The 16,754-nt window shown below is 45.4% G+C and overlaps 1 protein-coding gene across 4 annotated transcripts; it reads left to right on the forward strand.

Annotated features, from left to right (window-relative positions):
- The first annotated feature begins 5,507 nt into the window (after positions 1 to 5,507).
- On the forward strand, positions 5,508 to 16,551 carry CX3CL1 (C-X3-C motif chemokine ligand 1). 4 transcript variants are annotated; one of them, XM_059713680.1, is made up of 3 exons: positions 5,508 to 10,575; positions 10,840 to 10,960; positions 12,421 to 16,551. In XM_059713680.1, the coding sequence occupies exons 2-3, from the start codon at positions 10,872 to 10,874 to the stop codon at positions 13,877 to 13,879; spliced, it is 1,548 nt and encodes a 515-aa protein (XP_059569663.1). In that variant the 5' UTR covers positions 5,508 to 10,575; positions 10,840 to 10,871; the 3' UTR covers positions 13,880 to 16,551. The 4 variants fall into 4 exon arrangements, with proteins under 4 accessions (XP_059569663.1, XP_059569664.1, XP_059569662.1 ...); XM_059713681.1 differs by having other exon boundaries at positions 5,508 to 8,238; XM_059713679.1 differs by having other exon boundaries at positions 5,508 to 5,924; positions 8,023 to 10,960.
- The last annotated feature ends 203 nt before the right edge of the window (positions 16,552 to 16,754 follow it).

Consider the following 16,754-nt stretch of genomic DNA (forward strand, 5'->3'; position numbering starts at 1 on the left):
TGTACCACATGCCAAGGTGCCATCCACCGCACCTATCTGCTGCTCTGTACATTGCCCTGCTGCTGTACCTCATGGCCTGGTGCCCCCAATGCTGCTTCAGGATAGAGGTAGGAGACATTATATAGGGCTTCATAGCTTTAGCTACTGTGTCACTGTATCCCCGCAAGGTAGGGCAGTGTATCTTGAAATTATTTGTGAGCTCTCTAGTGGCACTGACTCTGTTCTGTGGTTTGGATACCAGTAGAAACCTGTTAGAGAAGTAGCACATATACGTAGGTGGGTCTTGCAAGGGTATGGCTACTTAGGGACCACATTTACTTAGGAGCCATGTGGTCTTTATCTCTTGTTTTTGTTTAGGATAAGTGAAAGGCATCAGAGATTTCCTGCTGTTCATGATGCTGCAGGAGAGCTGAACACCCTCTGCTTTGCTCCCCTCCTACACTCAGGGAGTTCCATTGTCTCAGAAGCTACTCAGGACTGCTACCTGAGCAAGCAGGAGGAGAACCTTGAAGGCACAAGAAACCATGGGGCCCTAGATCCTCATGGGTGTGTGTGTGCATGCATGCTGATCCCAGGCAAATCTTCATGACCTGCACATGTGTGTGACCTGAATACTGTGGTAGTGGCCTTTTTCTGATACTGTGGTTATTCAGCAATAACACCATTGCATTGTGTAGAGCTATAGAGGAGAATTGGGTCTGTTGTTTGAAAGTGGGGGGAAAGAACTGTCCCATTTCTGAACAAGGAACAAATGCAGAGGATCAGTCTGCTTGTCAGGGTTGCTATGGCAGTCAGGCATCAGTGGTTTGTTTTTAAGGAAGTTCAGCAGTTTCTACTTCTAAAATACCCATAAAAGTCTGTAGAAATATTTGCTGACTTCAAAGGGCATGGTGGCCAGGCAGCCGGGAAATGGCAAATTCTACATCCTCCTATACATGTATCAATTCTGCATCTCTGCAGAGAAACAGCTTAGCACCAACAGAGAAACCTTTCAGAATCGTGAACCCTCTGAAGACTGTTCTCCTCATAATCCCAAACTTTAGGGTATCTCTTTAAAACATCTATGCAGGTCAGTGGAAAGGCATATTATTGTGTTTTCTTTCACAACACAGAAACACAGGATGTGGGTTCTGGAGTTGCTGGGAGCAGAAGTGAGAGTTTCAGAGGCCCAGCTTGCTTCCTGTGCAATGTAGAGGCTGGAAAATCAACCCAATAAAAACCTAGTAAGTTCTTATGGCACACTTGCTTATAGCTTCCAAGGTAAGGAGGATGGAATGGTGTGGGGCAATTGAGTTCAACATCTGAGATATCGATGTATACATACACCTGCCAGTACGCATGTGGAATTGACTGGTCCTGTTCATGTGAGAGAGATTGGTGTTTTCATGATCCTTGGGTACGGAAAGGTGCTATGTAACTATATGCCATCATTGAGTACATCTACACCTACTCTTTACTATGGAGCTGTGTCATGGGATGGGGTCCCTAAGGGTGGCCACAATCTCCTAAGGCCCTCAACCGTGCCAATTTGGCCCGATGGACACCCTCAGTTCTTGCCCTTTGATGAAAATATAAAAATAGGGAGGCTGCCTTTAAGTCCTCTTGGACACAGTTTGATGGACTCTCTGAACCCCGTGGGTTCCCGGACCCCTTGTGGGTCCCATTTCACAATGGGTGCTTCGGGGTACCCTAGCCTTATGGGCTATATACGTGGCTCCAACCATCCATCCCTTTACCATGCCCCAATCCTTGCAGATGGCATCGACGTTGTCCGGTCTGGGCCTTACTATGGTTTGGCCCCCTTGTCCTCTCTGGGCTTCTCCATGTGCAGGTGCAGGCTGATTTGCCCTCTGGCTTATTGCTCTGGTAACCTGCACCTGGGCTTTTGTTTCTTCTAGGATCAGTGCACCTTAGTGCCCTGCGACAAGCTGACTAATTAGCTCCACAGTAAAGTGTCACGTGCACATTTACATGTGCATCCATATTAGGGCTCAGTGGATTAATTAACTGTGCTATAGGATAGTATTATCCAGGACAAGTACTATCCTACATTGGGGTAGGTATGTGTGCTGAAACACACATGTAGATGGTGACTGGGGCTGGCTGGGGCACTAGGGTGCTGCACTGTGGGGGCTGCCTGTCTGCTAGCCCTGCACTGTATTATCCTCATGTCCCAGCTAGCCCCTCCAAGCTGGTAGGCTGATCCTTCCAGCCTGTGGATTTTCCACCATGGCTCAACATGCTGCACTCCTGGGTGCACGTGTAAAAGCTGCACCCAAGAGTAATAAACTCCAGCACAAACTGCGCTGGAATTGATTGGTATGTGCTCATTGCACTTGTAGATGCACCCAGTATTATTATTGTCTTTAACAGGATTAGTAATTTGAGATATTTCCCTTTTATTACAAAGTACTAGATGTTACACTGAGATAACCGCTATGACTCCAAGATCTTGTTTATTATCTTTTGCTCAAAAGCTCCACACAGTATCACAGATGAGTCTGCTGCTTCAGTGTTACAACATTGCCTGTTTGCCTCAGCAAACTTATGAGTTTCTACAGGACCTCTCCTGACTGTAAGACACCTACTATGGTGTAAGCAGAGATGACCATGGCGGGATGTGGGGCCTCGGGCAAATCAGCCTGTGTAGGGCCTGGGGGTGGCGGGGGGGTGGCGAGTCGCCAGACACAAAGCCAGCCCAGCTCTGTGGGGCTCCCCAAAGCACAGCGCCCAGGCCAGATGCCCTGATTCACCACCCTCCCCCGCTAGGGATGGCCCTGGGTGTAAGTACTTTTCTGACTGTCAGTCTTAGCTTTATAGTGAATAAAGAACAGAAGAAGAAAGTGCTTTAGAGACATGTAAGCCTGATTGAGCATTTGAGAGAAGGACCCAACCCTAAGGTGAGTTAGCCATGCAAAGAGCCCATTTCTTCTCTCAGGCTAGTTTTGCAGCAATGTGACGTCAGTGGAGGTTTACATGGTTCATTTCAATTGAGTCACTCCTGACCTACACCAGGTCTACACCAGGGTGACAGAGGGCATGTCTACATGTGATGCTATGTCACTGTAGCAACATGCTACAGTAACATAGTGCTGGTGGGCAAAAACCGTGACACCGCAGCTATGTCACCGTAGCAATGCGCTCTCCCTCATTATAGCATGCTGTTATGGTAACGTAGCAGCTAAAAATAACTGTGCACAGCCAGCACAGTACAGTACAAGTGTTACAGTGCTGTCATTTAGTACTTCCAAAATAAGCACTAAATGATGGCACAGTAACAATGGTGCCGTATGGCTATGTGTAGACATGCCCAGAGAGGACATATGGGCTCTGAGCATAAAACAAATGAGGATCTCATTAGTTGTACATGGAAAGCTAAAATTTAGAGAAAATATTTCAAAGGTTCATATTGCTTTATTCTTAAACTAAAGAAAAAAGGAGAATCTGAGTTGCCTGTTAGCCATTCTGACCATGTGGGCATGCAGGCAAACTGCATCAGTCATTAACTACAATGAAACTGAATGCTATAGGAAAGACAGTACATCCCAGGCTGCCCAGCACTTGGGCTTCTCAGTGGGTGCCTCATATCTCATCATCAGGTTTTCAGGTGTCTGTTATAATCACACCTTGCACTGCCTTCCCTTTCCCTATAACACCACCGCTGGTTATAATGCTATGAATTCTATTACAGCTTATATGACTATTTGGCATAAAATGGAGCAGGAAATTCCAGGCCAGTCTACCAAGGTCCAGAATTACTCACTGTAGCTAACTGCTGTTCCTAAGGCCTGTTTTCCAGCACATGGTGCTGTGTAATAGTGAATGCAACAAACTTACACAGTACTGTAAATTGGGGTGGGTGAACAGGACTGACTCCTCAATTTACATCTTCACTGACTGCCTGCCTCACATGCATACCAGCCCAGCCTCTGGCTTCTTTACTTTTCATTCCATCCAGGAAGTGCACACACCAACTGCAGAAACTTCTTTTTTAAAACCTGAAAGTTTGCTTAATTTTTTTCCCCCCAACTACTTAGGTTAGTCTAATAAAAGATATCAGATTTACCCAAAGAACCTTGTCTGCCTGTGACCTGGGTGACACCTAAGGGGAGAGGGTCAGAAGGCTGGAGAGAGGTGCCTTACCCTCGCACTGTTGACTCAGCCTGCCCTTTCCGTGGGTTGTCCCTCAGAGCAACTGCTTTCTGGCTTTGGGGGCAAAGTCTGTGCAGAGTCATGGTGTTGAAACAGCCACTGCTGCTAGGACACAGGTTGCTGTTTGCACTGTTAGCATCTGAAGTCAGACCTCATCCCTTACAATAGTCCCAGGAGCTGATTCAGAGCTAGCTGGTCCCCCAGTAAGAGCCAGAGCCTATGGCTGAATTTCTGCCAGGGACTGATAACCCCTAGTTCCTCAGAGTCAAAATTAGACAACAAGAAGGACATGAAGGGAAAGCATCAGCCTCTGCTGCTTGCAGGCTAAATGTGGTTTAGGGGGCAGAAAGGGCTTTGTTGGAGTCCAGACAGGCATCTATCCTCTCATGGTGTGCTCAGTTTTGTCTGGGGCCGGCCTGGCCCCTGGGTTGATACCAGGGATCTGTTGGATGTTCATGTTTATAGAAAGTTTTCCATAATAATTCAGCTGTTGTCAAACTGAAGCTCTTCCTTCCCCAGCATCTTCAGTGTAGCCTCTGTGTAGCCACAGTGAGGTCAGGCTCTTGAATCCAGCACAGCCTACAACACTGAGGTTTCCCACTGCCTCAAAGCAACAAACCACAGTGGCAGGGCTGAGGTTTTCTGCACAGAGCACTGACACCCTCCCTGGCTGTTCAGGGAAGTTCAGAGCACAGGTGTCAGCCTGGCTTCTGATAGCAGTGGGAGCCATGTTGCTGTGCAGGAGGGGAAAATAAAGTGACATGGCAGCAGGAGCTAGAAGTGTGCCAGCTGGGTGAACTGTGGAGGGTCAGTTGGGAAAAAGGAACTTAATCTTCAGATATGTAAATCAACTTCAGACCATTGACTTCAGGGTGATTGACCAAAAAAATGGCCAATCCTGTTCCATGGCTCCAGTAAGACACATTCCCCATACCTCATCACCTCTGTATATTGTAATCCATTCTCCTCTCTCTACATGTTTTTCTGGGGTTAGAGCTCTTAGGGGCAAGGCCTGCTTCCTCGCCACCACCACCTCCCCTTCCCATGTTTAGCCATCACCACTTTCCTTCTCAGGACCCCTGCTCTGCCAGAAGTGTACCCAGAAGGGGTACACTCCTTAAAAAAGTTTGAAAACCCCTGCTCAAGAATACTTGTGCTTACTTGATCCAGCTAGCATGGGGTACAGCTGCAGTGAGGGCACAGCAGTGCAAGCTTTAGGAATCAGGCAACAAACCCTGGATGGAAGAAGGGTTTTCACTCTGGCTGGTAGCTTGTGCTAGTCCCCATGCTACTGCATTCTGTCTGCTCTTATTGCCCATATTAACTGGATTCAGTTATATCATACACACTCCTGTGCAGACACTTCCCCTGCTGTCAGCTGACAACTCCTTTTACAGTCTTCCCCTGCCAGCTACTATGGAAAGAAAATCTATTACAGATTAGGCACACAGAATGCTGGGGAATTCCAAGAGTCAGCCCTGGCGGTATTGCTATTGCTTAAATGTCCTTGTTTTTCCTTGCATCTCATTTCATCACAGTCCAGCATGTGGGTGGTGGTATCCTGACAGTGAGGATTAAAATGTGTGTGGAACTGCTAGCAGTGGCCATTCTGCTAACACTTCTGTCTCCAGGATAGACTCAAAAGAGAAACTGTCAAGTATTCCTACTTCATTACAACACTAGCTCCTTTGATCTCAGGACCATGAAAAGCTCTTCTGTCTTGCGCCTTATACTGTTGCTAGGGCTGTGGATTTTGGAAAGACTGGTTGCAGGTAAGTCCTAAGCTGGTTTGAAGTAGAGCTATTTAAGATAGGAAAGGTTTACTAGGATGGGGGAGAGAGGGTTGAATCTCATTGTGACTGAATGTGATTCGTGGTATTAAGATGTAATGTCTTAGAATGTGCTCTAATAAAAGTATCTAATAGGCAGAGAGGACCTGGTATTCAGACCTCTGTCAGGGCTACTCACATCACCCCTCTATATATTATTTGGAAATTAGATCAGTGGGGAGAAAGGTGTTTACAGCTGGCTCTCAACAATAAATGGTGAACCTATTTGACTAGACTCAGAACCGAACAGATGCCCACAGCTGTTTTGGCTGGACATAGACTTCTGTTCCAAGGGCTAAAAGATGTTGCCCAGCCTATCCAGGAGTTTTGAAAAACACTGTTCATTATGTTTTAGAATGCCCTCTGTATAATGACATAAGGAGAAAGTATTTATCACCGTTCTTGCAGAAATTGACATATTTCTCAAATAGAGGGAAATTAATATGGCCCCTCCAGCAAACAGATCAATAGTTAGTAAACCTTCATGCAGTTTTTGCTTACAAGGCTGAAGCTATCAGAGCTAAACATCCTTTATTGTTGATATGACCAATAAACTTTATCATTATGTTTTTTACTGTGTTAATTATGGACCTATGCACAACAATTGTATAGATTCATGATCTGATCTATCACTATATATGTACTTGATTTTGTTAGTTCTAGGAGTAGGAATACTGCTTTTATAATGGTTGGACCTATTTGAGAAATACTTGCATTCCTGTTATTTTTGTATAAATTGAATTGAATTGAATTGAAATGGAGACATCTGTCGAGCCAAGAATGAGTGTTTACCTGGGAGCTAATCTGCATATACATGTGGGCATGCAGACTGGGATAACGGGACAACTCTGTTGTCATGTGTGCAGTTCTGTTCAGTATGTACAGACTCCTGGCAAATGCTTGTAGTTGTGCAGGAACGGATTCATCTGCTGTGTAGTAGAAACTAGACTATTTTTTCACTTTTTTTAGGATTGCAGATTCTGTGTCATGCCAGGAGCAGCAGGAATCTCTGTAATAATCCTTTCCTACGCAATACGATAAAAAAACTCATTTAATGGCCTCTAGGGCTTAGCAGCAAGCGGTATGCGTGAACCAGTGATTCTTAGTCATGTTCTCACCCGTAGGAAGGTTATCCTCCCATTGAACTAGGATGCTACTCCAGGTAGCAATATGAAAAGGGAAGGGCAGATCTCCCCAGTTCTACACCTGCAACTACAGGAGATGTTTACTGCACAGTTGACTAATTAACTGCACAGTAAACATCTCAGTGTTTACAGGTGCACCCCTATCAAGGTGCAGGCAACTAATAAATTCGACAGCAGGGTAGGAGTAATAAATACAAGTCCTACCCTTCTGTGGAGTTTATTAGCTGGGCAGCATCTTTGTATTTACAAGTCCTACCCTGCTGCAGAGTTTATTAGTTTCCGAATCCACATCTCATCTGTGTGCAGTCCCCAGCATGGCCAGAGTCTGACCTGCTGTCTTGTCCTAAGTAGAGATGAGATCAGGCCATGAGATGCCCCAAAAAGAATTAGTAGGGGATGGGCTTATATGGGAGATCTGGCTTGAGAAAGAGCTGAGATCTCCAGGAGCTGCTCTTATTTAGGATGGAGGCTGAGGTCCCTGGAGCAGGAGGCATTAAGACGGCACAAAGTAGCCTAAAGAGATATTAAGCAGCCAACTGACCCCTGATCTGGACTCTGGTTCCTGAAAGCCTAAGGCAGAATCTGTTTGAGTGTGAGTGAAAGTGAGCATGACCTAGGAATCTGCATGAGCCTCAACAACCCCCCAAGTATGAACTAATGGCAGGGGAGTGTGGGTCACAGATCACTCTATAACCTACAAACAAACTCGGGGGCATGGGTGATCTGGAGGCTGGTGTCAGACAGAGCTCCATGAGTTAAACAGTCAAGCTCTGTGGAGAGCAATCAGCTCAACCGCTTACATCTATGTTCCAGTTAGAACAGCTTACCCACCCTGCTACCTGCTGGCCTGTGTGCTGCGCTCTCTGCATTTACATGCACTGCTGAATTTTCTTTAGGTCTGATTCTGGCTCCTCTTACTGCACTGGAGCGGCAGTCACTGACTTCCAAACTGTGATGCTTGTTTAAGGAACTTTTCATCAAGATGGGACAATCTGTCCTTGATGTTGGATATTGGACTCATAGCTCATGCTTAGTTACTTGTAACATGTATATGAATCCTTGGGAACCTCAGAAGAGGCTGATTAACTGATTAAAATGCAGGCTGTCTCTGGGTAAGTGGAGTCCTCTATAAGGGAGCATCAGGCTCGCCTCTATTTAAGCTAAAAACAACAGATGTGACTCAGATGGAGCAATGGTTGCTCTAGGCCCTTTATGTTGCTCTGGTGTAAAAGGGCCATATGAGATGGAGTGGCCCTGGAGAGAACTGTGCGGATGCAGAGCTGATTCATAGAGTCCTTCATTACCTATGTGCAGCCCCCGGTGTGGAGGCAGTTCAGGAGTGGTCCCCACAATCACAGCACAGTCCTCTCTAGGGGGCACTCCAGCTCTATGGCCCTTTTACACCAGAGTAGCACAGAGTGCCTGGACCAAGAACCACAGTCTGACCTGCCGACTTTGTCTTAAGTAGAGATGAGGTCAGGCCATGTGATAATAGGGGATGGGCTTATAATACTTACAACTATGGGAGATCTGATTTGAGAAAGAACTGAAGACTCCAGGAGCTGCTGTCATTTAGGCTGGGAGTTGAGGTCCCTGGAGATATTAACCAGCCAACTTGCTCCCTGGTCTGGACTCTGCTTCCTGAAAGCCTAAGGCAGAATCTGCTTGAGTGTGAGTGAAAGTGAGTATTATCCAGGAATTAGCACAAGCCTCAACAACCCCCCAGCTATGAGCTAGTGGCAGGAGAGTGCCGATCACATATCACTCTATAACCTACACACAAACACAGGGACACAGCTCATGCTTAGTCACTTGGAACACATACATGGACCCCTGGGGACCCTAGCACAGGCTCTTCCTCTAACTGATTAAAATGCAGGCTGTCCCTGGGTAAATGGAGTCCTCTAAAATTCTTTAACTGAGCTCCAACAGAGAAGATAGGAAAAGGTGAGCATACAGGCAGGGAAGCAATGATTTCTCTCTAAAAGAACCATGAAAAACAAGGGAGGTTGTTTGAACTGATACAGAGCAGTTGCAGACTGAAAAGTGATTCAGACAAGTGCCTTTGCAGGGTTGGATGATCATATCCCCCCAGTTACCATCAGAGCAGATTTGCTCGATTTACAGATCAAGTCAGGATGGGCCAGATCCTCAGCCAATGTAAGCTGTTGTCTCTCTATTGACTCATCTTTGAGCTCTGCTAGTTAACACCAGAGGATATGCTGGCTGCCTGCTCCCATCTGCTGGCACCACTGACTCCTGTGGAAATCTCAGCTGCCAAATTTGTAGATGTTGATTCAGCGGAGAGCCAAGCTTTGCTGTACAGAGCTGCACCCGGTCTGCTGTGCTATGTTAAACAGCCAGGACCTGGTTTCCCAAATGAAATGTAGACTCCAACACAGACAAGGAGCAAATATGATGGTGACTGTGCAACATGTGCTCATAAGGAGGAGGGGATCAAAACCATGGGGGGTGGGGAGGGGGCCACAGTAGGTTACATTTAGGTTACGCTTGCAGTTCATGTTACCCCATGTGTGTGGAGGGGGGAAAGAGGAAGGAAGGACTCATATATTAGCCTCTGCCTAGGGACCCTTAATATCTAAGCATAAACTATAACTCTAAAAATACCATATAATCTCTAATGATACTTTCTTTGAACCTTTCTTCAGAATCCAAGGGACACTCACAGAGGATGGTGATGCATGGGAGGACAGGGTTTATTTGTATAGGCTCCACTGGAGAGGAAGCTGGGTAAATACATGGGGGCAAGTCGGCAGTGAGCTGGCTGCTGCTAGGGCTACACTGTAGCACTACCTGAGCTAGTTGGTTGACAGCCAGCTCAGACCAGCCTAAATACTGACTCATTGCAGCAGCAATTGCAATATAGATACCTCCACTGCAGAGTAGCTGTATGTCAGGAAAACTTCTCCCTGCCCTCCTGGCAATTTGCCTCAACTCTGCTCTACTGAGTGGGGTGACCTTCCTGATCTGCCTCCTGAACATCTAGACAAAGGAACTAGGGCAAGTTAACAGACAGTAAGGACTTTCCATGGAGCTTCAGTTCTGTGGTACCTGTGCATCTACTGTCTCTGAGCCCCTGGTAAGTGAACATGAAAAAGGATGATGTTGTTTTGTTTCATGCTAGGGAAAGCTCCTTCTGTTTAGCTTTCACTTACCACTGGGTAAGAGTGGACAGCCAGACAGTTATCACATATCACTACCCCATGCTAAGCTCCTTTTTAACTGACTGAACTTTGTTTGTCCATACCCTGAGCCTGCCAAGGAGAACACTGTAATTAGTGACAGCTTTAGCAGCCACATATGTGACAGAGCACATATGTCCTTAGGAAGAGGACTGAGATCTTTCACAAACACCTAATCAAGTGTGGTGGCATCTGGATCAGAACTGATGACCCAACAGTGAAGGCCTGATCCATTTAGGTCCCAGGGTAAGAGCTTTAATCACTGATATTCTAAGAGGCCTTCATTTTTACATTATTTTTTCTAGCCATCAGAAAATATGCCTTACATGATGTTCATAGCTGTGACCAGAATGTCCTTGATAAGGGTGCTTTGCAGCATGGAAGCATTCTTTGTCTTTCAGCTGCAAAATCTTCATAACATACTTTCACTAATAGAGAGAAAGAAGTTGATCTGTAGCTCTCATTATACCCCAGCATGACATGATATGTATGTCACACTTTTTGCCTTAGGACAACCAAAATCATTTGTTGGATGTGCAACAATGTGTAAGGGTTTTACAAAAGAATTACCCCTGAGGCTGTTGAAGAGCTACAAGAAAACAGACCCATCCTGTCCCAAGTCTGTTATCATGTAAGTACACCATTTTCTCCTCTTAACATGAATTCCAGAATGAAATCATGAGCAGTCATAAGAATAAACGGGCCCCAACTCTGAAGAAGCTTTTGTATCAGAGTAAAGAGCATGCAGGAAATTATTTATTATATTCAGTGAATTATTTCTATTTAATACGAGATCTGGGCCTTCTGGCTGGTAGGAGCTGGACCCACTTGAAGCAGTCACTACCTATTTTGTCAGTTTTTAAGGGCAAAGAGGTGGAGCAGGGAAAACTGTAAGGGTTGTCTTACTAAGAGGAGACTGAGGAACAGAGTGATGAAGCCCCTTTCCTGGAATCACATATATAGGAGGGCTAGTCAGTTGTCTCACATGCCTTTAGTAGTAGACTAGTGCTTGAAAGCCCATCATCATCCAGAAAGCTCACAAGACTACAGAAATACATGTTTTAAAAACCTTGAGAATGATAAAATATTATGTAATTTTTATTTATAAGCTTGTTTATAAACCTGTACGCAGAATTTCAGCCCCGGAGAAAAAAGACAAGGAGATGATTTACATCTTTTAAGGAGTTACTTCACCTGGGTCTAACTCAACTCATGTGAGTTACTCAAAGCACATACCTTTTTTTGGGTGTGAATAAAAGTACTGTGTGTGAGCATGGCATCAGCTACACAGCATTCCAGGGGGATAATTTGTCTTACTGACCTATTTCATAGCAGTTACTTGACAATGAATTAAAAAAAGAAAGTCTGCCCTAAGAAGCCATGCACATGATCAGAGGGCAAGAGAACAGGCCTTATGAAGAGAGGCTGCGAGCCATGGGACTCTTCAGCCTGGAGAAGTGCAGGCTCAAAGGGGACCTGGTGGCAGCCTACAAGTGCATCAGGGGTCTGCATCAGGATCTGGGGGAATGCCTGTTCACCAGAGCGCCCCAAGAGATGACAAGGTCCAATTGTCACAAACTCCTCCAAGACAGTTTTAAGCTGGACGTAAGGAAAAACTTCTTTACTGTCCAAGCCCCCAAGGCCTGGATCAGACTCCCTCCAGAGGTGGTGCAGGCACTTACTCTGGACTTTTAAGAAACGCTTGGATGTTTATCTTGCTGGGATCCTTTGACTGTAGCTGACTTCCTGCCCCTGGGCAGGGGGCTGGACCTGATGATCTTCTGAGGTCCCTTCCAACCCTAATGTCTATGAAATCTATGAAACAGTGATTCATTATGATCTCTCACATTTATTAGATCTCTTATGTTATTTGTCTTTTATTTTATCTTTCCTAATATAAAAACCTAAGTGATTTCAGAACAACAACTGGGTTTATAATATTTTGGGAACATGATCTCACCAATTTCCACCAATGTAGAATGAGCTTCTGGGCTCACAAACAACCAACTTGAACCAGTTAATCTTGCTCTTAATCAAATACTGTGATTTTTCTGTTTTTCTTGATTGTTGCTGTTTCCTTTCTTGTTTCAGATTTAGTACTAAAAAGTCCAGGGAATTTTGTGCAAATCCAGAGGAGAGCTGGGTGAAGGTGAGAGTCACAGAACTTGACCGAAAAAATGCCCCTCCAACTCCTTCACCTTCAAATCCCATCAGTTCCGTATTACTACAAGAAAAGGCAGGCGTATTTCAGAGAGTTATTGGAGGTGCCGTGTCCACTGCAACCCAGACCAGTGGCTCAGTGAGTCCTAGTTACATGGCTGGCACAACCCTTTCAGAGGCAACAGATGTTTCTGCTGTAAGGGCAGAGGGTACAAACATAGCCACATTGGTTGTGCAAGAGTCTATGTGGCTCTCTACAAAACCTTCCTCTGTGATCCCAGGGACTAACACTGCTACATACTCTGAGCCTGCTACATATGGGAATGAGGTTTCCATGAGACTTATTACGCATCCAGCAGCTCATGCATCAGACACTAATCTCAGTGGACTGACTCCATATGCCACATCTCCTGTGAGAAGGCCTGAGAGTTTTGTAGGATCCACACAAGAAGCCACAGGATCTTCTACAAGTGGAAAAGCTGATGTGCCAACCACTGAACCTTACAGATTTAATTCTTATACTACACCGGTCATGAAAAACTTTGAAAGCTACATAGAATCTACATGGGATCCCACAGAATCTTCTACAACCAGAAAAGCAATTGCATTGAGCACTATTACCAACAGAATTAATTCACATCCTACACTGGTCATGACAAGATCTCAGAGCTATATAGGATCTACAGAAGAATCCACAGGACCTCCTACAAGTACAAAAGCTGATGCGTCAGGCCCTGTTCCCAGTAGATTTAATTCTGATCCCACATGGGTCATGAAAGGGTTTGACAAGTCCATGGGATCAACAAACAGATCCACAGGAGATATTATAAGCCCAGTAGCTGACAAATCAGATGCTGACCCCAGAAGATTTACTTCAAATGCCCCATCCATTGAAAGCAGTCCTGAGAGTGCCATATTCCAGACAACACTTGCCCTAATAAAATCTGTTCCTAGCAAGCCTGCTGAAGAGTTTACACTGATGAGAAGAGTGATGGAAAGCTACACTATGAAAACTGAAGATGTTGTGAAAGAAAGTGTTGCTGTCACAGGACTCACTACACACTCCTCATCTGTTGAAGGAGAAACTAGTTCATTCAGTAAGAACAGAGATAATGCAAGACAGGTTGGTAGAGACTCTGCTTCCAGGGGTGAGGCTAACACCTCTAACCATTCATATCCTGTAGAAAAGGAAGATTCTCCTCAGTCCATTCCTGAATCCATTTCACCAGCAGACACTTCAGTCTTTATCAGCACAACATCCCTAGAAATGAACAGAGCCAGGATGACTACAGAAATACCAGCTATACCATTCGTGTCTTCACGCAGCTTTCTGGCTCAATACCAAATCTTGTCTACAGCCTTGCTTTCTTGGCAGCTGTTCTTTGTGTAGTCATATACATAAAGTGTATGACACCTGGTGGTGAAGTAGCTAAAGAAACGGTACAAGGCTTGCTTTTCAGTTGCTAGTCAGCAAGGCTATTGAATATGCAGTGGGCGTTATCTGTGTTCTCTGAGACATGAACGTTGGCAGCTTCTATCCTACAAAAAAGTTAGAAAAAGTGCATTGATGCAAGGGATGATCCAAGTATGTCATGCCCTGCAGCAAGATGTTATTCAATTGCAAAACAAAATTGAAAACCAAAAATTAGAAATTGTGGCTGCTAAAAAGCAGGCACAAGACAAAATTGCAGACCAAGATTTGGAAATTGTGGCTGCAAAAAAAGAAATAGAAAATTGGAAAACTAATGTTCAAATACTTACAACACAGAACCTCAGCCTCATTAACACTGCAAAGAGGAAAGAGAAAAACAAAGAGAAGCAGAGGGAAAAGTTGAAAAACTAGAAGCTGATCATTGGAAGGCTAAGGCAGACAAGGCACAGGGAGGAATCAGGCAACTGGTGGAACAGAGCAGTCAGATGAGAGAACAGTGACATCCCATTAGGGATGGACAGCTAATTCATCATCCAGACCTGCATAAAAAGGTCCAGAAAGTTCAAACTTCAGCAGAACACACTGTTGTTACAGCACAACATGTGGGTAAAACAGTAATTCATTTGCTAGATACAGGAAAAGAAGCCACACAGCATTGCTGGTGAAAAACCCTTTTTGGATGCCCCCCTGACTGCTACTGGCACTCTACATGTGGCCTTACAGTCCTTTGTAGTAGTTTTAAGTATTGGTATATTATTAGCATTAATACAATGTATCCCCACATGTAGGAACCAGCAGCTGCTTTTAAAAATGAGGTCCCATGCTCATAAGGAGGAGCCAAAAACACTCAACTCAAATATACATAACTAGCACACAGGCATGTCTGGCAAGAAAATCTAACATTGGAGATGGTGGCCCCATTTGCCTTAATGGTAATGCTGGAATGTCTCAGTGATGCTACATAAATGCTTTATGAGCAACAAGGCAGGGACTGGTGCCTATAGAAGCTGTGAAAGGTTGGCTGGACCTACACATAAAATCTAAATGACCAAATTAAAACAACAGTGCATCATGCACAAGAATGCAAGATTGTGGCTGGAACCATGAAAAATAAAGCTATCCCAATTGGTTTCATTTTCTGCGCTAGATAATGCCAATTCATCATGGCGTTTGTAACCACCTGAAAGTTTTAATATCTAGGAAAGAAATCCTCTTGCACAAAGGAAAGTGTCTGGGGCAAAACTGGATTGTGGTGACAAGACTGCCACAAAGAAGATCAGTCTCTGCTAATGTTTGCAACCCATTAGGCATAGGGTCTGGTACTGAGGCTTGCAGTAGTCAATACCAGACCCATGCCATAAGATGATAGCAGTCATAATGAAGGCCAGGGCAAGAGTGGATGGGGATAGTGAGAGTGCTATCAAGAAGAACAAACTGTTGCTCTGCTAGTGGTTGCCATCCACTAGGCATTGAGTTAGATAGGCCTCAACTCTCTATCCGAGCCTAAAAATAAAAGTGATGGTTCCTCTAAAAGGAAATTTGTTGGCAGAGACATGACACGCTCATCACACATAGAGCAAAGCTAAGAGAGAAAGAGAGAGAGGCACAGACTGTTTGAGACAGTGCAACTAGAGACAGCAGGAAACTACATGAAACAAACAATAAAATCACCTTACCTGAGAGAACAAGGTACCAGGGTGAACTCAGCCAGGCGGCAGCATGGGACAACACGGCTCCTGGGAAACTATGTGATACAGGCAAATGAAGCCCTCTCTGGAGGCAGCCATTTTGGAACGGGGAAAATGACTCCCCAAAGATCATATGATAAGGGCAGATGAAGCCTGCTCTGGAAGGGGTTGCTGTGAGAGAAGCCTAGAAGCTGAGTGTGAGCTTGGGCACGGTGTCCTGTCCTCAGAGCTGCCAGAGCCTGAGGAAAGTACAGGCTGTGTTGCAGGTTGGAGGGTAGGAAGCCCAGCCACAGCACCTCTTGCTCCTTTTCCCCTGGAAGCCCTGCCTGAGCTGTTTGGAGGAGCACTTGGCCCTTCTGAAGAGCCCCCACTGAGGAGGACTCTTCTCCAAGCCCTTGCATGGTGTGAGATGCACTAGATGGGGAGGGGGACTGGAGAGAGATTGGTCCAGGTCCCTGTGAGCTCTAGGTGGGAGGCAGAGCTTGGGGATGAAGCCCTTCTCCCACAGGGCAGTGCCCCTGTGAAAAAGAGTTAAGATCCAAGGGATGGGGTGACCTTTCACTGCCTGGCAAACGGGTGTTGGCAGGGGATTGCCAGAGTTGCAGCCCAGATCCTGCTCCCTGTGTGTCAGAGGACAAGGGTCTGGACAGGGTAAGCTACTTTATAGGAATTTTGTTGAAGGAGCACCTGCCTGCAACCTACCCCCTCATGGGGCATGCCTCGTGAGACCCTTACAGCAAGTACCCACCCATGCTTCCCATAGGAGGGGCATGAAAGCAGCTTCGCCTTTCCAGGCTACCCGTGTACACATCCTCCAAGACTGTCATCATGTACAACATTATGGACTGAGGGTGTGAATAAGTTTCTGACACTTTATCAATTGTGTATTCGTTAATTTCCTTTCCTTTAACCCCTTGTAAATAAAGTGTACGTAGTTGTAAATTGTGTGTTGTCTAATCGAAGGTCCAGGGACACTAGGTGCCTTCTTTTGAGGGGAACCCTCCTTCACTCCAGGAGGGAGGGCGGTTCCAGGCTGTGGGCACCTACAAGGATCCAGAGCTGGGTTGTGGGTTTGCAGGTAGCCCGCAGCCAGGGTTACATACATATACATTTCAATTGAACTAGTAACTAAAGAAAACAAAAGA

The sequence above is a fragment of the Alligator mississippiensis genome, chromosome 10, assembly GCF_030867095.1.
Source record: "Alligator mississippiensis isolate rAllMis1 chromosome 10, rAllMis1, whole genome shotgun sequence".
In the NCBI taxonomy this organism is placed as follows: domain Eukaryota; kingdom Metazoa; phylum Chordata; order Crocodylia; family Alligatoridae; genus Alligator; species Alligator mississippiensis.

What these genes read in the sequence shown, in the direction of transcription:
- CX3CL1 (XM_059713678.1), top strand. Translation starts at nt 5,855, where the DNA reads ATGAAAAGCTCTTCTGTCTTGCGCCTTATACTGTTGCTAGGGCTGTGG. An exon ending in TTTGGAAAGACTGGTTGCAG is followed by an intron (nt 5,925 to 10,839) that starts GTAAGTCCTAAG and finishes TTTTTGCCTTAG; the next exon opens with GACAACCAAAATCATTTGTT. An exon ending in TGTCCCAAGTCTGTTATCAT is followed by an intron (nt 10,961 to 12,420) that starts GTAAGTACACCA and finishes TTCTTGTTTCAG; the next exon opens with ATTTAGTACTAAAAAGTCCA.